General features: G+C 48.1%; 2 protein-coding genes across 2 annotated transcripts in view; one reads left to right on the forward strand and one right to left on the reverse strand.

Moving 5' to 3' along the window:
* Nucleotides 1–21,764, forward strand: part of WNT5B (Wnt family member 5B) — a 76,975-nt gene that overhangs the window by 31,564 nt on the left and 23,647 nt on the right. The window lies entirely within an intron of this gene.
* Nucleotides 2,837–6,341, reverse strand: FBXL14 (F-box and leucine rich repeat protein 14). Its single transcript, XM_068401204.1, has one exon. It carries the CDS (start codon nucleotides 6,301–6,303, stop codon nucleotides 5,101–5,103), a length of 1,203 nt encoding a protein of 400 aa, XP_068257305.1. The 5' UTR covers nucleotides 6,304–6,341; the 3' UTR covers nucleotides 2,837–5,100.

Consider the following 21,764-nt stretch of genomic DNA (forward strand, 5'->3'; position numbering starts at 1 on the left):
GCCGGCGTCCCCCACCGCTGCCCCTCAGTCCCTGACCACCTCCTCTCCCGACCAGTCCCTTCGTTCCCCCACCTTTGCATCACTGCCGCTCTGATCTACTTTCTGCTGCTGCCTCTCAAGCATGGCCCTTCTGCTCCCCAGAGCCACTGATCCATTAAGCGGGTCCCTGGCTCATCCTCCATCGTCCATGCCTGGGCTTGTGCTGCTGTAGGCGAGGGACCCTGCTGCCCCAACCAGCACGGCTGGGTGGGCTGGGAGCACTTTTGCTGGGCGCAGCAGCAAAGGCTGGCACCAAAGCCACTGCTGGGGCACTGTGGACTCGCTGACACAGACAGGAGACTTCCAGCTCACTTCCAAATAGCGTTTGTTGGGCTTTTTTTTTTTAATGTTTTTCTACCCCAGTTGCTAACTGAGTCATCTTCAAAAATTCAAGAGCGGCTGGAGAGTGAAAATTCAGTTTCCTTGTTACCCTGAAGAGTCATATGGTAATTGGTCTACGGTTGCTGGCAAGGGATTCTTTACTTTAAGAAACCCTTCTCTTTACTAGTAAATGCATGCATTCCCCCAGCCCTGGCCTCACTGGATAGTGAAGACTGCCTCTATGCCAGAGGAGGTGCTGTCACGCTGGGGCATGAGAGGAAGGCATGAGGAACACTTGCTCCATCTACGGGAACAGCCCAGGGTGTCTAAATGCTGCGCTTCATGGAGGCTTTGGTTTCAGCAGCTTCCTTAGGCTTGGGTTCCCCTTAAAGAGCACACCAGGCCATGTGGGCAATGCTTTTGGCTTTGTTTTAAGTTTGGAGAGGAAGTTGGGGGCTTTTTTTAGGGGAAAAAAAAAATCCTGTCCTAGTTCTGATTGCAGAACTTATGAGCACACACATTATATTTAGACATAGATGTCCCACTATTATCCATGTGAACATGGGGCTTAATAAGGAGATGCCATTTTCACTCAAATCCAGCAGAAACAAACCTACCTTCTAAGAGATGTATCATTCCCCATCACTGGCTGGAACTGCTGCCTACCCCAGGAACATTTATATTTTCAGCAGTAATGGGAACCTGATCTGGAATTCCTGTTGTTTGTAACATTCATACATACATCCTCTTTTTCAGTCAAGAAGTTACGGTAAACTTTTTTTCTTAAGGGAGGAAAGACAGATCCCACACCTCCCTCCAAGGAAAGGAAGATGGATATAGTGTCAGGGTCAATTAGATCCAATTGTGGTGGCTTTCCCTAAAGCGAACAATGCAGCTTTTGTGATGGACTCCCAGCAGAAAGCTTGGAAGTCTTGGAAAGAGGGGAGGAAAAACCAACACACACCCCAAAGTCCAAACCTTGAGGCAGTCCAGGTCCTTAGGATGCAGAGGAGATAGTGTTTCTTTTTAAGAGGGCCAGAGTTGGGTACTATTTTCCCCTTTGAAATGCGGCACTGACATAAAAAGGGTGAAGTGGTTAGAGCTGGCAACAAAGAAGTATGCCCAGTCCAGTCCAGCCTCAACCAAAAATACCTGTAGAGGCAGAGGCTAAGCACCCGGGGCAGGCCAGCCCTGGACGCGGAGGGGACCTCCTTGGGTAGGGCATCCGTCCCACCTGGAGCAGCACCAGGGCTGCTGGAGCGCAGGGTAGCACTGGGGGGAAGAAAGTGGCCTGCTCAGCGCTGGAAGTGCTTAAAATGCAAATGTACAGGAACTTCAGACCATCCCCCTCCCTCCTCCTCGGCGTGGAGGAAAGCAGCTTAAATACAGCCAGGCCTGGAGAGGAATGTTAAAAAGAAGGGAAGAATCACCCTCCTCCTTTCCATAGGGACCCAGGCCCGGCCAGATTGAGTATGCATGACTGAGCAAGCAAGCAGGGACAGCTCCTCTTTTAACTTTCCCGAACAATGGCTCCGGCTTCTTCCACCATTTCGCATTCCCCCTCCTTCGAGGCAGAAAGGGGGCAGCGGGGCAAGCTAGCCCTGCTGCCAGGCTGCGGGAAGACCGGCTTTGTCGCTGCCAGATGAACACCGCTTAAGCTCAATCTCCAACAACAATAAAAAGCCCACATCGTGGAAGGCTAAAAAGGGACCCTGTCGGGTTAAAAGTCATATGTTGAGGAGAAAGATTATGGTATAGGACAAAGGACACCTTAGATTAGTCAAACGTTTTTTTTTTTTTTTTAACATTCCCACTTTACTTCCTCTTTAATCTTAGCCTGGGCACTGGAAACCAACCAAGACATTATGGATTTCCCAGGTGCTCATGCACCGGCAAGGGCACAGTTTTTGGTGGTTGTCACTGCTGGGAAATGTTTTTATTTGATGGGTCTTTCACCCAGGGTGAGCCTCAATTTAAGTAAATCACAAAAACCCTCTGCCATCTACCTGGAACTTTAAAAAATTAAGAAACACAGCCCTTCTATCCCCCCTCCCAAATGTCTTCCTCTACCACTGAATACTCGATTCACTTGCTAGCGAGGTTCAGCACTTTCAGTTTGTCTGACCTCAAACTGAGCTGACACCTCACACCAATGGGCAGCTGGACTCGTTTTTTCCCCACAGATGCTGTGAACGCCCTGGCAGACAAGGCTGGTCCTACCAAACCCCTTCCTTACAAACTCTTCACGGTGATGTTACTCAACATCCTGCACAGGAGGCACCAGGCTCTCTTCCTTCCTTCTCCTCCTCCATCACACACTGGAACAAGAGTGAGCAGCCCCAAACCCCCAGCATGAGCCGCACAGCATACTTACCAAACCCAACGCATAGATACATAGATACCTGTCTTTAAAAAGCACAGACAACACAGATACGGCTTTTTTTTTTTTCAAAAACATACTTCATATTTCCTCTTTTATTATATAAATATGTTTAACCTTTTACTGTAAGAATATAAAATGTTTTAAGAGGATCTTTGTTATTTTTTTTTATACAAATTCACAAACAGTACAATTAATCCATAGGGGGTTTCTGGGGTTGCGTTAACTCTGTGGTCTGGCCTGTTACTGTGGAGGATTTGAGATTTTTGAACAGATGAGCAAAAAAAAAAAGCCAAGATATTTTTCTTCTTAAAAAAAAACAAAACCAAACTTACTCTTCCTCTTTAAAATAATAATTAAAAAAAAAAATCTAAAGACCCAGCTCCATTTTATTGACAGAACAGAGATAAGACAGATGAACTTCAGTCTCCTCCCCTTCACATTGCAGCCTGAGGGCCTGCAGCCCAGCTCTGCTCCTCTCCACCTACAAACAGGAAGCCTGGCATAGTGACCTTTTGTAGGTGATTTGGGAGGGGAGGGGAAAGTATTTGCATATACCTATATATATAATTTTTTTTAAAAACAAACTTGCATTTCACACGTTTCTGTTAACAGTAGCCCAATCCTCAGTGTGGATTCTCACGTTACGTGTTTGTGCTAGAAAAGTAAAAATGCAGAAGCACAGTTTGGGTCCCCAGTCCCCAGTGAAGAGGGAGGGAGAGGCACAACCAGAATGCAAAGGTGGGACACAACAGGGTAAGCTTAAAAAACAAAACAAAAATTAAAAAAAAAAAGGGGGCGGGGAGAAAAAGAACAAACCCAAGGGGCATTATTCCAGTTTAGGCACAAAAATGTTTCAGTCTCAAAATCTCTTTCCTGTAAGAATTCCAGGGCTTTTGAGGAGGGGGGGAAAAAAAAAGTAACAAATTAAAACGAGGTAGCCAGACATCATATATATATTTATATATATAGAATATATTCAGCAGAAAAAAAATGTACTTAAAAATCCACAAGAATAGCAACTTCAAATGTCTTTAAAAATAAAACCATGTAAGAAAATGAATACTGTAAAGAGGAGAATGAGTGAGGAAAACTGGGATCGGTTACAGGACGTAAGCAAGGGATAGATGGGAGAGTAAGAGGCTGTTTTTGTAGCAGTAATTTTTTTTATGCATTTCAAAATAAAAACAGGTCACAGTATCTCAAATGAAGCAGAAATGAAGCTGAAGATTCTTCCTCAAGTCCCCTGGGTAGAGGGGAGCTAGCCACCCCTTCTACCCACTCACCCCCGACCCAAAAAGGAATGGATACGTAGCTGGATATGTCTATCCCTGTTGACAAGAAGAAGGGGGGAGAAAAAGAGAGAATGATGAAGACGAGTCTAGGTAACTCTGTGTCCCCCAGTGCATGGGAAGGCTTAAGAAACTGGGGTCTGTGTCCAGTCCCCACAGAGGCAGGAGAAGGAGGAAATGGTACCTTCATCACCACTGGAGAGATGGGGAGAGAGAATGGAGTGCCTAGGCTTTTCCGTTAACCATAGTGCAGGATGACACAGAAACATACTGACAAAAGGAAAGGCTGTAGCTATCCCTGGTCTCAGTGCAGCGGAGAACTGGAATAGTGGGAGGTTGTATCCACCCACAGCAGAGAATAACATGGAACTGGAGATTGAAAACAGATTTAAAAAAAAAAAAAAAAAAAAAATCAATGTACCTAGGGAGCAGTATTTCTGTCACAATTCCCAGCTGACAGGGGAGGGGCAAGTGCAGAGGTGGAATGGTTATTTTACCAAAAGCTGTGTCTGTGCCCGGCGCAGGATGACTGGGTGGCTGAGTATATAAATGTAGCTAGGAAGCCTTTTCTGCTGTTGGTATTGTTTGTTCCCATCTCCATTCCCACTCTCCATTATATAAACCAAAAATAATCTATTCTGAATACATGGCAGAACAAGGGTCTGTCTTTATCCATCCTTAGTGCATGAGGGGATGGAATCAGGGAGTGGGGATGAAGAGGGGTGTCTCTAGCCCCAGTGCATAAGAGTGTGGGCTTCTACCTCTTCCACAGGGAAGGATGCTGTGGGGGAAGGAGCTCTGTCTCCCCAGCGTGCAGCTGGAGGCATGACCTGGAAAAAGGATAGGTGCTTTCTCTCTCTCCTCCTGCCCCCTCCTCCTCCTCCTCCAGAGCAAGGGTAGGTAGGCAGCACAGAAAGGTAGAGGATATACTCTATGTTCCTCCCTCTGGTGCCAGGGTGCATGGGTAGCATGGCTCTGTGCGTGCCCCTCTCTCTCTTTCTCTCCTCCATTGCAGCAGTCAGTGAGTCCCTCCAGAGGAGATGAAGGTCTCGGGCCGCCCCCCTCCTCTCACCTGACCTTCTCGCTCTCAGTCATTTCCCAAAGTCCCAGATTGAGCACCTTGAGGCAGGGTAGCTGGGTGATGCGCTCCAAGCCCCGCTTGGTAATGCGGGTGCAGCCATAGAGATCGATGCCCGTGAGCTGGCTGAGGTGTTCGGCGATGAGCTCCAGGCCCTTGTCAGTGATGCGGACGCACTGGCCAATGTTGAGGGTGCGGAGCCCGTGCATCTGCCGCACCATGCGGTTGATGCCCTCGTCGCTAATGTGGCAGGAGCAGAGGGAGAGGGAGCGCAGCCCGTCCAGGCCCTGTGCGATATAGGCTAGGCTCTGGTCCCCCACCTTGTCGCAGAAGGAGACGTCGAGGCCGGACAGGCGCAGGCTGCCCATGGCCAGATGCATGATGCCCGTGTCGCTGATGTTGTCGCAGGAGCGCAGGTTGAGGCTGCGCAGGCTGCTCATATGCGACAGGTGCAGCAGCCCCGCGTCCGAGATGCCTCCGCAGAAGCTGAGGTTGAGCTGGCGGAGGCGGCCCAGCCCGCGGGCCAGGTGTTTGAGCGACAGGTCACTGAGCTTCTGGCAGTCCTGCAGCGTGAGCTGCTCCAGGCCCAGGCAGCCCTCAGCCGCGCTGCGCGTCATGCCTGCCAGGTGCCCGATGCCCACGTCGGAGAGGTGCCGGCAGGAGCGCAGGTTGAGGCTCTTGAGGCGCTGCAGGCCCCAGGCGATGAGGAGGAGGCCGGTGTTGGTGATGTTGCTGCAGCCCCCCAGCTCGAGCACTTCCAGGCCCTTGAGGTACTGGGCGATGCGGCCCAGGCTGCTGTCCGTGATCTGCTTGCAGAGGCTCAGGTTGAGTGAGCGCAGGGAGCTGATCTCAGCCACGAAGGCGTGGCCCAGCCCGTTGTCGGTGAGGTTGTAGCAGCCGCTGAGGTTGAGGCTCTCGATGTCCGCCATGCCCTGGATCACGTAGCTCAGGCTGCGCCGCAGCGACAGGATCTGCACCCGCCGGATGCCCCGCGCCGCCAGGCTGGGGAAGAGCGAGGGGTTGGCGCGGCGCAGGTGCAGCTTGGCCTCCACGCCCCGCCAGACCGAGCGGTGGTAGGCGGCGTCCCGCCAGGCCGTGCACACCTGCGCCGCCCGGCCCTTGTCCCGCACCTCCAGGTACCCGAAGATCATGGCCAACAGCTCGGGGAACAGGCACGAGATGTGCGTTTCCATCGCACGCCCGCGCCCGGCCGCCCCCGCCGGCGCCGCGCTCCTCCTCGCCGCCGGGCCCGGCCCGCTTCCGCTCGGGGCCCGCCCGCCTTCCGCTCCGCGCCGTGCCGCGCCGCGCTCCTCGCCGCCGCCCTCACATCGCCGGCCCGGGCGGCGCGGCCCGGCCCGCGGGAGACGCTGCTGCGCGACCGCCGGCCCGGCCCGGCCCCGCGCCCTGCGGCCGCCGCCTCTACCGCCGCGCCGGGCGGGCCGCGTCGCTGCTGCCGCCGCGCTGCTGCGGCCGCGCCGCCCCGTGCCGCATCGTGCCGCCTCCCGGCGGGCGGGCGGGTGCGCCCCGGCGGCGGCGGCGGCGGCCCCCGCGCTCCGTCCCTGGTGCCGGCCGCCGAGCCCCGCCGCCTCCCTTTGTCTCCGCGCTGCCGCCGCTCACAGCCCGCGGCCCCGAGCCGCCCGCATCCCGCGGCGGCGGCGAGAAGGCAGCGAGGGCAGGGGGTCGCGCCGGCCCGGCCCGCCCCGCCGCCGGTACCGACTCCGCCGCTCCGGGCCCGGCCGCCGCCGCCGGCCGCCTGCTCCGCTCCGCCGCGCGCCGCTCGCTGCTGGGCCCCGGCGCCGCGCTCCGGCCGGGCGGGAGGGGGAGGAGGCGAGGCGGGGGGGGAGGAGGGAGAGAGAGAGGGAGGAGGCGGCGCTGGGCCGGGCCTGGCGGCGGCGGCGCCGCTCGCGTTCCCCCCGCCCTCCTTTCCCCCGTCCCTTGCGCAATGGTACGATCCGGAACACTCCGAGCCGTCGCCCTGGAAACAGCGCGGCCCATGACGCTGCGCCCCGCCGTTAACCGTTGCTGCGCCGCGGCGCCGCCCCGCTGCCCGCCGACCCCGCCCGCCGGGGCCGCCAACGGGGACGGGGGGCGGGGGGGCCGGAGCCGTCTGGGGCGCGCAGGGCTCCGCGCCCTGCCCCTCAGGGGCGCCCGAGGCACCCCCCGAGCGCCCCCGGCGGCCGCCGCCCCCCTTGCCGCCCTGTCAGTGAGGAGAAGTCGTGGCTGGGCGCTGCGTTGTCACCCTCGGGTGACTTGTCCCCGCCTGGGCGGGGCTGGCGGAGCCTCCCCGCCGTGAGCAGGGTTGAACCGCGGATGGCACCCGTGCCTCAGCTCAGGGCCGCGCCGCAGCCCAGCCAGCCCCCTCGCTTCAGGCCTCCCTGCTCCCCCACGAGCCCCTGCCGCCGGCCCACTTCAGCGCCAGGGTTTGCCAAGGGCCGCGCTCGGCCGGCTGGTAAATGAACCCTTGAGCTCTTTGGGGACCCCCGGGCCGCCAGACCCCGTGAGGAGGGACAGGGGCTCACACTGCTGCACAGGGTGGCAAGGGGAAAGCGGGCCACCGCCTCGCCTGTGCCTGTTAGAACACAGGCTGCTGCGGTCTGCAGTTTGGCCTCGACACTGCGGGATGACCCTGAGGACCAAAATTTGGGAACCCCCTGACTAGACATCCCTGCAGGAGCGATAGGAGCATGGCCGTAAATAGCTCGGAGGTTGGTGTAACTGTCAAAAGTTACTAGACCTCTACATGGACCATTTTAGGGCCTCCGTGATGAGAAATAGAAAAACTTCTGAAAATTGCTTTCAGCTAATGGTCTCCTTGAACTAGCTCTGAAAATAGTTGACGTACTCGCATAAACTGAGTGATTTCCAGTGATTTCCAGCAATTTCAGGAAAGAATGTTTGAAATCCACATTTCCTATGTGTTTGTGGACTTGTGTGATGGTAACTGTGTGTGTTTCAACACTGGGCGCTATTGTGGCAGTGTTAAAAATGGGTTAAGTTCTACCAGAGATCAGGTAAGGCTTTTCAAAACAGTTTCAAAAGAGCAGGACTGCCCTTCTGTGCCAAAGGGCTGTAAAGACAAAAAAATGAAGTTCACATTTGTTCAACACGACAGGGCGCATTTTTAATACTGTTTGGATTACTAAAATACTACTAAAAATCAGCCTAGTTACTGAAGTGTTTGCTGTACCGAGACTTTCACTAACGTGAAGGAATAGGCTCTATTTTAATCATCATCTTAAGTTTATCTGTTGCAGAAACACCCATGGCTCCAGCTTCACCTACAGATTCCATATTAGTAGACTCTGTTGACTACTTAGAAGTTAAACGTTTAGATTTCATTCTGCCTTTTCTTTTTCCTTTTTGCTTTGAGTCAGAGACAAGGCGAGTTGAAGGACTCAGAGGCCCTGATCCCTGTGCATATAAGCATCACTATTGACATTAGGCTGCGGTTTGGCAACGCAGAAAATCGAGCAGTACAACTCCTATTATTGTCTCAAAAACGGGGTGGCCGCGTGATATGAAGCACTGACCTGGTATTCATTCACTCTGCCTGCTCAAGTTAATTTAAGAAGTTTTTGACAGGTTAACTTTTTACTAGCAGACTTTATGCCAGATCAGGTATCACTGTACACAATTCCAGCCAGATCAGGTATCGTCTGCACCCCTGCGGCTGGCATACGGCCAGTGTAAAATTGGCCTTGGCTCCTTGTCGTGCACTCTGGCTCATTCAGCAGAAGCGTGATCACATGCCTTGGCCCGATCCCGACAAATTTGTACTCCTGGGTGATCCAGCAATGCGCAGACCTGGTTTTAATGATCGTGGAGCCGCAGCCCCACAGACGCTATACTGGGGTGTCACTCAGAATTATCTTTGTAACATTCAACTGGCAGATGAAGTTGCTAAGCCGCTATCCATGATTTTTGAGAAATCATGGCAGTCTGGTGAAGTTCCGACTGACTGGAAAACGGAAAACATAACGCCCATCTTCAAGAAGAGGAAAAAAGGAAGACGCGGGGAACTACAGGCCAGTCAGTCTCACCTCTGTGCCTGGCAAGATCATGGAGCACATCCTCCTGGAAACTATACTGAGGCACACGGAAATCAAGGCTTCACTAAGGGCAAATCGTGCCTGACAAATTTGGTGGCCTTCTACGACGGGGTTACAATGCTGGTGGATAGGGGAAGAGCAACTGATGTCATCTACCTGGACTTGTGCAAAGCATTTGAAATTGTCCCTCATGACATCCTTGTCTCTAAAGTGGAGAGACATGGACTTGATGGATGGACCACTCGGTGGATAAGGAATTGGCTGGATGGTCGCACTCAAAGAGTTGCAGTCAACGGCTTGATGTCCAAGTGGAGACCAGTGACAAGTGGCGTTCCTCAGGGGTCGGTCCTGTTTAACATCTTTGTCGGCGACACAGAGAGTGGGATCGAGTGCACCCTCAGCAAGTTTGCCGGCGACACCAAGCTGTGCGGTGTGGTCAACATACTGGAGGGAAGGGATGCCATCCAGAGGGACCTTGACAGGCTTGAGAGCTGGGCCTGTGTGAACCGCATGAAGTTCAACAAGGCCAAGTGCAAGGTCTTGCATGTGGGTTGGGGCAATCCCAAGCACAAACACAGGCTGGGCAGAGAATGGATTGAGAGCAGCCCTGAGGAGAAGGACTTGGGGGTGATGATTGATGAGCTCAACACGAGCCGACAATGTGCGCTTGCAGCCCAGAAAGCCAACCATATCCTGGGCTGCATCAAAACCAGCGTGGCCAGCAGGTCAAGGGAGGTGATTCTGCCCCTCTACTCTCATAAGACCCCACCTGGAGTACTGCGTCCAGCTCTGGGGCCCCCAACATAAGAAAGACATGGAGCTGTTGGAGCGAGTCCAGAGGAGGGCCACAAAGATGATCAGAGGGCTGGAGCACCTCTCCTATGAAGACAGGCTGAGAGAGTTGGGGCTGTTCAGCCTGGAGAAGAGAAGGCTCCAGGGAGGCCTTCTAGCAGCCTTCCAGTACCTGAAGGGGGCCTACAGGAAAGTGGGAGAGGGGCTTTTTACAAGGGCAAGTAGTGATAGGACGAGGAGGAATGGTTTTAAACTGAAAGAGGGTAGATTTAGATTAGATATTAGGAAGAAATTCTTTACTGTGAGGGTGGTGAGACAGTGGAACAGGTTGCCCAGAGAAGCTGTGGATGCCCCCTCCCTGGCAGTGTTCAAGGCCAGGTTGGATGGGGCTTTGAGCAACCTGGTCTGGTAGAAGGTGTCCCTGCCTGTGGCAGGAGGGTTGGAACTAGATGATCTTTAATGTACCTTCCAACCCAAACCATTCTATGATTCTATGATTATTATTTTGCGCTGTCAGGGGCGTGGTTAACCATCGGGTTAATACGAAAATTATTAGGGGGAATAGATTTTGCTGAGCAGCCGCACTGTAAATCTACTGTGCTCAGACCAGTCGTAGAGCATCGCAACTGAAAAGGAGCATTTCCGTGACATGAGGAGCAGGTGAAAGGTGCGGCGTCTTGCGCGCCGCGTGGGTCTGCCTTGGCGAGGATTGCTCGGCTGAAGACAGCAGGATCACTTACGAGAAGGCTGAGTCCAGTAGACATCAGGCAACATGTGAAAGAGATGTGGTACAAAGGTGGTGGTGGTGGTGTATCTGGGTAATTGTTGCATTACTCATAACTGGCAAAGCTACAAGCAAGTTATACAAGTCGTTCTGAAAGAGTGCTAATGAAGTCCTTTACTGTATTATCCCGAATTTGACTGCAGAATCTTACCGCGGAAATAATGTGGTATTTCCTCTCTCTAAGCCTTTCACCTTCAAACCACGTTTGAGGGGGAGCAGGGAAAGGCATGCTCTTTAAGGCATAAAAGCCTACCTGAAATACTTTTTTCTTTATGTCTTAGCATGTTGTGTCTTTAACACCTGTTGTGTGTAACCAGCAAAGGCTGGAAATAGGTGATGCATTTTCTGGAGACCCTGAAATTCCCTTTCTCCCATGTTACACACTTCGAGTGTCTGTACTTCCTTGTGAACAATTAAGATTTACATGTTAAATGGAACAGGCCTGGAATTTGGACTCATAATCCCAGTCTACTGTGGGGTGGGTTTTGCGGGCGGGTGTGAACAGAAAGTATTTTTCTAGTGGATTCTTATTGCTTGCGTTATCTAAGTGATAGATGTTTGGAAATAGATGTTTAGAAAGACAAAGTAAAAGTGCTTGAAAAGGGCCAATTATCACATGGTTGTTCAGCTGATTTTCTGTTTCCTGGAGTAAGGAATTATGTGCCATGTTTTTCATGATCTCATATGGTATAAATAAGAGGTGGTAATTACCCTGCAATAAACTGCATTTTATTAAAAATCCCTGCCTGCCTTGTATGCACTCTGGCGGCTGATCCGGCCCCCTGGAACCATCTCCAGCATTCCAGCCCCTTGAGCAGCTCCCAACAGCCGCTTTCTCTTTTTGAAAGCACTTGCCAAATAAACGTTTAATTCTTTTTTTTCCCCAGTTACACCGGTGTTCAGTGGAGGCCAAACAGTTTTGCTTGGCAGGGGTTCAGGAGGATCCGCGTAACTCACTTGTGGCTTCTGTGATTGGAAGTAATTTGTGCTGGTGACGCTGCACCATCATCTGTCCTGTATCTTTTATTGCATCGTTGGGCATAACGTCCAGCAGGTCTTTCTGCAGCTCCCACCTCAGTCTGTCCCTGTTTGTTTCTTGTTGCTTCTCAATTTGCAGGGTAACTTTTGGCTCAGATTAATCATTTAAGAGATAACAAGAGTCCTTCCTTACCCTTCCTTTTCTTCTGCCACACTACTCCATGTGCTTTCTGCATTTTTACAGCTTCAGCCCTGGAATGGAAAACTTGTGAATTTACCCACAGGACTTTGCTTGGCCTTTGGCTTTTTCTTACCTATGGGCGGTGGCCACTGGGACCGCAGGATAGAAATGACGCAAAACTGCTTAAACAATAAAGCCTGTGGTGCGCTAACCCTTCACTCTCTTTTGATTCATTTAACCTTAAATTAATTCCTAAAGTAATATATTTCTCTGCCTTGCCTAGCTAATCATACTCCTTTCCCTGACCTGGCTCCGTGAGGGACTGCGTTCCTTCTTGCCTTCTCTTGTGCCCTGCAGTCACTGATCCCTCCCATTGCCCCACGTGGTGCCTGAGAGAGGAGAGGTGGCTTCACCCCACGGAGCGGAGAAGGCTGCAGGGAAGGGGTACACAGGCAGCTCAGGTTCATGTGCTCCACTCAGTATAGCTAGGATGATCAAAGGGATATTAGGCAGGTAGGAGCCCGGTGGGGTCCTCATTCATGCAGACAGCTCTGGCGATCTAGGCTTTTATTTAAAACTGGTGCTTTACTTCCCACCCTTGAAAAAAACAAGGCATGGATGGCCTCAGCCTCCCTCATCTGTTGCAGAGGCTGCAGGCTGGTGCCATTTCGGGTGTAGCCTGATATGACCTGTTAACTCATTTCCTGTGACTGGCTGATGTTGAGTTTGCAGGCCTTTTGTCCAGCCCACCACTCCATTACTTCTCAGTTTAAAGCATTTTGACGCAATCTAAGCTACAAGGGGGGAATTTCTCCCCTCTGAAAAATGCAACTGGCTTAATGAGTAGTTCAGCTAATGCTGGTTTGGGACTGGTTCAAGTTCTAATGTCAGCTGCACTCCAAGGGGCTACAGCTGTCCTTCACAAATTGGCTTCCAGGCCTTCTTCATGAGATCTCAGGCATGTCCACAAAAATCAGTTAAGCCTGATATAGTTTGAAGTTTGTTTAGTGGATCTTCTTAAAAGTCAATTCAGGTAATGTTTTTTGTGTATGCATGAGAGCAAAATGGTCCTTTTGCACTGTGACACCTAAGCCAGCACCCTCTGACATGGCTCAGCAAAACAATGGTGGCAGCTTGTCATGGAGAGAACATGGTTCATGCCAAGTGAACTCCTGACTACTACTGTAGAGCTTTTCTGCTCTTAGCAAGGTGTCTGAGAAGCTGCGGTGGGGTGTTGGAGAGGTTCCTTGCCTTTCTTGAATGTAAAGGAAAAATGATGCCCTAGAACTCTTCTGTGAATGCAAACAGTACTTACATGCCAAAGATCTCTATTAAGACCTATGCATTGAAGTGTAGGCAGAAGAGATGTGTAATGTGCATATTTTAGATACGTCAGCATATATGCATATCTGTGTACATGCATGCACACATATATAAATCAGGATAGGGCTGTTAAGTGAATGGATTCCCTTTGGAATTCATGCTGGTCATGATCTTTTTTTTGACCAGAGATTATAAAGAAAATGTAACTAATCAGTGGGTTATTTGGAAATTGTAACATTAGCGATCCACTTGCATTGCGGAGCTTTGTTGTGAAGCTTAGGTCACTATAAAGCTTTCCTTAAAAATAAAAAACTGGTGTGTTTTTTCTGAACTTTGCAGGTATCTCATTTCTAATAGGTGCTACGTGAGGCTGTATTTTAGGATTACGTGGTTCCTCCTGCACAAAGTAATTCTGATCTGCTGTGTATTTCCCAGTATTGGGGGCAGCTTATTCAAAATACAGTGTACTGTGAATATGTGCTTAGGTGCTGGGGCAAAATTCAGAGCTGATATCTCAGTGCAGACACCAGCTCTAAATTTGAGCCTTTGGGATTTGGGTATTTTCTTCAGGTTTTGATTTTACTTGTCAGTCAGTAGCTGACAAGAATATAACTATGCTGATATGAGGAAGAACGGTCAGAGGATGTAAAGCGCAGGGGCCTGGATATGTTCCCACTTTTGCCATTAAATTGGCCAGTGACTGTTGCTGATGTAACAGATTGAACCAAGTATAAATGAAAGGATCACTTGAAGAACCAAAACAATATATATTATGGTCCAGGCAACTGCACTTGAATGTCATGTACCTATCATGTATGTCTCATCTGCTCTTGTGGGACAGGACTGTCTGGTGGTTACAGCAAGCGACCTGGGCCCCTGGCCGCAGGCGATTCTCTGACTCCGCCATGCATGTCACACCCTTCATGGCTTATACGAAGCTCAGTACTCAATGGTTAAAATCGTCAAAGAGAAAGTGCTCTGGGAGGGCAGGATTTAAAATCTCAAACCTCAGCGCTTGCAGTTTATGGCATTTGGTGCTATTTTAAGTGTTAGGTTTCATCATTTCTTAGCTACCAAAGAAGATCGAGATGGCAGAAAGTATCTGATGTAATCATTATTGTGAAAAGCAGTGGCACAACAACAAAGGGACCTTTCAGGTAGTAATTGCTTTCATAAGCCATTCCTGGGGATTGAACTCTGAGACCTGCACAACTCAATCTAAAAGGGGCAGTCCCTGCAGTCACAGCACAAACATGTGTGTCTGACATGCTTTGTGGTACCTGTTACAGCAGCAGGTTTGTGAAATCTCCCTCTCTAACAGCTGTTTAGTCCAAAACCCGGGAGAGATGGCCAGACGCTGTGTTTGTGTAACTCCACTGACAGCCAGCATATTCAGGCTGGGATGGAGGAGATGTTCTGGACTTCGGCTGAGGTTGAAGGAGAGTGGGTGCAGCCTCCCCTCTGCCAAAGGCTTCCATGTAGTCAGGGCAGGTGTAGCAATACTGGCTAGCTTGCAAGTAAGGGTTATGTAGCTATCAGGGAAGGTTGTCGCTGGTCCTCTTTGTCAGGATCTCCAAGGAAGAAAAGGCATCGGTACCTGGGCTTGTCCCTCTCTGGTCAAGCCCTGCCAGGGGTCCCAGGAGCAAGGTCCAGGGACAGGTAATTCATATATTCTTGCAATAGCAAGAGTTAGAGGTAACCTCGCAAGAAGGTAAGCTTGGCCCAGGGCGGGTACAGATGTAGCTGTATGGTTCTTAAACGCAGGATTTTTGTACCCATGGATTACTGCAGTGTTACTTTTAACTATTAACTCCTCCCTCGCTGGACCGTGGCCACCAGCACATTTTCAGGTAGTAAATAGCATTGTAAAATTGGCAGTTCACTAGAATTGGACAAAGTTATGTCACCTGCCCTGCAAGCATTGGCTCTGAAGTAAATTCTTAGAGGAAAACTGAAAAATAGGGCAGTACTGTTTTGGAAACATGCTGTGAAAATCACAGTCACAGTTAGAGCCCGGCACAAACTGCAGGTGAGAGTTACAAAATACAGTTTTATACGGAAAGCAGGATAAAGATACAAAATACAATTTTATACTTAATGGAGGATTTGGATTAGTTCTGGCCAAAGGAAGGTTACTTTAACGTTTTATTCCTAAAAGTAACTGTGCAGAAACTGTGGGTACTAAATTTCCCTGATTTTCTTAAAGTTTTCTGCTGCAACTCCAACGGATGCACAGAGAAGTGGTGGCAAAAGGAGGTGCCTTTGAGAAACTGCTTTTGTTCTTGCTTCCATTCTTGAGTACGTGCAGATGCTCCTAAACTCGATTCAAACTGTAAATTCACCACCGTGTGTTATCTACCTGTGCATGACAAAAATCTTGAAAATCCTCTCTGAAAATGCGGGGGTAAAATTAAGGGCAGATGCAAACAGGGTGGGAAGAAAGTATAGAGTTCACCGTGTTGGAGGTGGAAATATAAATGGGTAAAACAAGTTCTGTGTTTTACACTAGTTATTTCAACTTGTTTCTACATCATTCAGAAAAAACACAATAATCCTTTGCCTACAGTATAATGTAAATTAATCTTCTATGTGACCAGATCCTGTCGTGTACAATGAGAACACAACTTTCTTTAATCCAGATGGTTCCAAATTTTTTAACAAAATGTATGTGCACAGGAAAACGTAAGCTAGAAATACTGCTTTTACTTCTTTTTTTTTTTCCCCCCATCAAACATGCTGACTAAATTATGTGGAAAAGCTGCTTTCTTTCCACTATTTCACCCCTGAGATCTACTATTTTCCTAGTCTTGTCGGTGGTGGTGTTCCACGCTTTTTGCCAGCAATCCTGGTCTATATTCTTTATGCTCCTTTTGGAACAGTGAACCCTTTCGTAAGGAGGTTATTCCTTGATGCCCTGAAGCGGGAATCATAGACAAAAATCTTCAGATGTATTGAAACGTGTGAAAATATTTATAGAATGGCAACAGTTGCCAGGACGTGGGAAACAACAGGTAACTAAATAACACTCCTTTGCATATCCGTAGCACCTCTCCTTTGGCAAAGTGAGACCTCTATGTAGTCATGTCGTACCTGCAGCTTTGTAGCGTTTAGGGTTGCTTCACAGGCTTTTGCCCCACTGCATCTGTGGTGAAACTGAGCCCCAAAATGTATCATCATCTGCATGGATGGGAAGTTAGTACCTGCAGCCTAACTTTGTCTGAAATCCTGGCTGTTTGGGCTCATGCTGTCTCACACTAGGTGCCCAGAAGTATAGGCATGAAATCAGTTTTTGGAAACTTAGGGCTGAATGACTTTCCAGCGTCACATGCTGGGTTTGTTGCAGGGCCAGGAACACAGCCCAGATCTCCTGGCTCCCTACCCGCTGCCTGAACAGCAAGGCCAGTCCTCAGCTCCGTTTCAAGGGATCCTAGAGAGCACTGGCATTTTAGCAAGTCAGCTGGCAACTTCGCTATGTTTTGTTTAGAATGGTTCACATTCTTCCATCTAATGCCCACACTGAAAATTTCCAGCTTCCTATTTTCCCTGAGCTGTCCCAGCAAGACGTATTGAATATGCAGATGTGATGGCACACACTCACGCACGTGCTTTTCCTGAAGCAACCCCTCAAAGTTTGTTCTTGATGTTTTTTTTACTTTGGTTTCTCTAATCCCCAAAGTGATATTAAACAGATTTTTTTGTTTAACCTTTGTATGAAACACTCTCCTCCCTTTATTTGTAAGGATATGTGGTTTTAGTTACATCGTGTTATATTCCCTTGTACATGGAAGAGACACTGTATAAATGAAAACATAATTATTACACACCACACACAATTATCTCCTCAGACATCTCCCATACATGCCTTCTCTAGAACATATTTTTGAACGTGCATGTCACTATATTTTCAAACCCATTCATGTAATAAATAACTGCTTTCACTCTATGAGTGTTCAGCAATATGGGCTGTCTACCCAAAGTCTTGGAAATACAGTCCTCAGCTCCGCTTCAAGGGATCCTAGAAGGATCCCAACTGAAATTGAGGCCCAGAGCAGGAATAGGAGCTAGGAGGCTTGGTAGCCCATTTCCTAGTGATGCATCTCTCAGTACAAAACCAGCACTGGGCTTGACCAAAGGGCTGCACGCTGTCAGCACAAGTGCAGTAAAGACAATGAAAAAGCTGGCTTCTGCTTCAAGTGAGGAAGTTATTTTGCTAAAACAGCATAAATCCTTAATAGGATTTCTTGCTTTCCCTGCAATATAGAGACTCAGACAATTCCTTCTCTCCTCCTACACCCTGCCCAGTGCAGGGATGGGTGCATATATCCTCGTACACCAGCTTTCTGTGGTCCGCACCTGCAAACACCCATCCAAGCATAACCCTTCTATGCAACGCAGCATGCCTCCCTCACCTGCAAGACAAGCAATCCTTACCTGCTCTACAAATACACTATTTTTTGCAGGACAAACACATTTTTCACTGCGTGAACTTTGTATTTGTCCCAAAAAGTCAAGATTGCATTCCAGATGTTCAGCTGTTCCACCTACAGAAATTCCCTAGTCCTGTCTAGTCAACGTATTCAATAACATATTGCCCAGGGAGAATAAATGTGTTCAAGATAATGGGGAAAAAAATCTCTGGTACTGTAAATGTCCTTTTGAATGACAGCATAAAATAGATAATTTTAATTTTTCCTATTTGAGTGGTAATTGGAAGAACTTAACCCACTGGTTACATGTTTTCCCTTTAGCTTCAAGGGAAGAGTAAACACATTTCTTTGAAAAAAAGCTGTCTCCTATAGACTGTTCCCTTGTGTTTGTTAAGTTCTGCCTGAGGTGTTACTGTGAACATGGACTTAATTACAACTGTATTTACACGTTTTCACTGAAGGATCTTTAAATGCATTAGAGTCTGTAACATGTCACAGCGTCCATAGGCAAGATCACAATCCTGGTCCTGAAATAAATTTACCTCCCCTGGGCAGATGAAGAAGCTGAATTTCAGAGTCACAGTTAATTGTAACCAGGCTAAGCAAATCGGCATCAGTGCTGGGAAGACGAGGTCCCGACCTGACCCCTTGCTGTAGCCACCAGACACAGGGTCAGATCCCCACCTTGCCTAAATCAGCAGAGCTCCAGACGAAGTCAACGCGGCGAGGACTGTTCGTGCCAAATCGTCAGTTTTCTACATGCTCCTCGCTGGAAATGCCAATGCGGTGCAATTTAAGTGCCACACATTATATGGCCAAAGAGTACCATTAGCATAAAGGTGTGATGCAGCCTCAGCGACCGGGCAGGGGAGGCAGTCTGTCCCTGCAGGGGACCTGATCTGATGTCCTCCCTGTGCCCAGGGTAAAGTTTGGCCACAGGAGAGGATTTTAGTCTCTGTCTTCCAAGCTCTGTTTGTTTCTGAGGAAAATGCCCTTCCCTCTGATAAATTAGCACATTATCACATACATACCTGAATTTTCACCAGGAATAAGAATCACTCAGTAGTAACTTGTTTCCTTCTTAAGGTGTGATTCTGAGACCTGGTGACAATCTCATGCCATCTGACGCTGTAGGTGTATGATCATTCAAAGATGACATCAACCCACATTGTGTCAAAAGAAGCAGTCCTGCCCTCCCTCAGCTCTTGATAGCAAGCTGGATTGAAAAACTGGTTGGCATTAGAAGTCAAAATATCCAAGTGCCTTTCTGAAGTTTGCAGGTTCATAACGATCTGAATCGGGTACCCTTATCCAGCCCAGCTACACCTGCTGCAGGAACGGTGACACTTAAATCAGTATTTGAAGAGCTGCAAACTGTGAGTATTGCTGACTGGACTCTCAGAACGGCTTAGGGCCGAATTCTCTGATGGTCATCATCCACAAGCTTGAACAGCACTTTCTGAGTAGATGAGCTGTTAGATAAGCATCTACATTTTCCAGATAATTTAACCCCTTGGAGTTTTGCTTCTGGTGGTTGCAACATTTTTCATGTCAAAAGCAGGAAAGGGAAAGCTCAGTTTTCCACAGGCACCTCTGAAATCTGATTCCATGTTTTGAAGCCTAGGTGTGGGCTGAGCTCTTTGGAGGATAAAGTCCCCAGTGGTGACTTGCAGGATGTGCTCAGAAACCCTCACGATGGGTGGAAAGCTGGTCTGGTGACAACTTGCACTGGCTGTGTTGATGTAAAGCAAGTTTTGACTTTCATTGACTTTCAGCTGTAGGAGGAGGAGATGGGTGCTATTCTAGTGTCTGTACCTCCAGCAAACAAATGTCACATTACGGTTCATATTGAGGAGAGAAGCAGGAAAAAAGGGTAGCTTTTTTTGGAAAGCTTTTGGATAGCTTTGGCAGTTAAAACATCTATATAATATGCTTTGAAAACTGAGTCAAATTCAAAGTCATTGAAAAGGAATAAATTTGAGTAAAGCGCGCTAGCAATTTTAGTTACTTTTCCAGTTCTTTTTTCTTTCTGCTCAAGGAAGGATTTACAAAGCAGCAAATAACCAGTTGCTACATTGGAAACCTCATCTGTTCCAAAGCAGGTAATTTTACAGAGGCATCTTTCAAATTAATGCTTTGTTATTAATTTTTTAAGACTTAGATTTAATTATTTTTTTTTTACTACCATGTTCTTGCATTTCAGGCCTTGCCCTGGTAACACAGGGGCTTTGGCAGCAATATGGGTTTAAGCAGTTCCTGTCCAAGAAGCTGGTGTTCACCCTCTGTGCAGTTGTGCCCTCAGCCTGTGGCAGTGAGCTGTGAAATTGGTCAGGGAATGGATCCACAATCAAAAAACCTCGCAGGAATATAACTTTTCTGAGGTGCCAGTGCAGCTCCATGCAAATTTAACTTGGGCGAAGGTGATACTGCCATGGCTCAGCGCCCTCCAGACAGGTGTTCCTGCCCTGCTCTGCCACGCTTCTTATTCCCACATGAACCAGTCCAGGCTGTTAAATAAGAAAAACCTGGTCTCTTATTTTTGTAAGTTTAATTTTAAATCTTTTTAACTCCTTATATCTTCTTTTTAACTGCTTATATTGTCAAGGGGCTGCACCTTGAAAGAGCAGTGTCCTGTGGCACAAGGCTGGGATGAGCCCCTGGGGTGGGAGAGGGAGGTCTTCATTACTCTGGTAATGCTGCCAGCAGAACCATATTGTCAGGCTCCAGCCTCAGTTTTGGCATCCTGAGCTTCAAAGGACAAGCTGGCACATTAACAAATGGGTGTGAGCTGACCATGAATAAATTTAGACTGGAAATTAGAGAAAGAGTCGCAGCTTTTTGGATGGTGAGATGCCAGACAGAGTAGGGACCCCAAATAAACCATGGCTTTCAGGATGCTCACTGCGTTTATATATGGGCTCATATGATGTGTCACTGAAAAGAGACACAACTCTTTGTTCCTAATATTAGACCCTGTCTACTTAAAAAGAAAAAAAAATGCACTGATTTAACTGAACAGTCCAGTTAAATCAGTACAGATCTTAATTTTGAAGGCTTTGCTTTTGATTTAAAGGGTAACTAACCTACACAACACTGATATACTGATATAACTCTTCCAGATTAGGTTTGTATGAATGCACATTTTGCTGAAAATTTGTATCTGGAAACTCTTTATTTAAGGAGGTAATAATGTTATAATACCTTTTTACAAACAAGATCTTAAATAGGATACTTTATTTTCTGCAGTTAGAAGTGCACGTATGTGGTTCATGCTAGAATAAAGGTGCGATATGAAATTACCTTCTTTTTGGTACAAATGTATATGCAGTCTAGTCCCAAGATGGTTTGAACAGGTTTAGCTTAAATCAGTTGCATCCAGAATTAACAGGAAATTCCTACACTGAAGTATGACAGTATAGAAGTTCTGAAATTGGTTAAATCAGTGTCATCTTCTGATATAGATAGGGCTTTATTGATAGTGGTTTAGGCTTTTCTATATATTTTTTTTTAATACTAAAACATAATAAGCATGCTTGGAAAATGTTTTTTTTTTTGGTTTGGAAACTGTGATAACTTTGTAGATGATACAGTTGATACAATGGAGCATTATTCGCAAAATGTTTTGTTTATTACTTGCACTTTAAATGCACTGTGTTTGAGCAGGAACAACGTTTAATTGATGGCAGGAGTATTTGGTGGTTGAAAGAATGGAAAAAGCAAGCAGATTTTAATTTTGATCCTGATTCAGCAAAAATGAGTCGGCGTATGCTTACTTTCAAGCACCTGGTTTAATGCTTTGCTAAATGGAGGTAAATCTGCACCACAGATTTATTGTTTTGAACCTGGTACTCAGCCCTTCCTGCACCTCTCTTTCCCTTTCTGTAAGGTAAGGGAAAAATAGTGGATGTTAGAGCTGTGGGGTCTAATGTATGGGGTGTATGTGCTTGCTTTGCAGTTCTAGAGTGGAGTAAGAGCTGATCATTAATATTGTTTTCATTAGACTGGACTTTATAAGAACATCTTTGAAGGCTCTAACAGGAAGGAGAGAATTTAAATTCAATTTGAATTTATTCCATGGCTTACTGTTTCCTTTGGAAATGTCTATATCAGGCTTTGCTGG

This window comes from Nyctibius grandis, chromosome 5 (genome assembly GCF_013368605.1).
Source record: "Nyctibius grandis isolate bNycGra1 chromosome 5, bNycGra1.pri, whole genome shotgun sequence".
NCBI lineage: Eukaryota > Metazoa > Chordata > Aves > Nyctibiiformes > Nyctibiidae > Nyctibius > Nyctibius grandis.

Bases quoted from the DNA above. Each gene is read 5' to 3' on its own strand.
- FBXL14 (XM_068401204.1), bottom strand. From the start codon at position 6,303: ATGGAAACGCACATCTCGTGCCTGTTCCCCGAGCTGTTGGCCATGATC.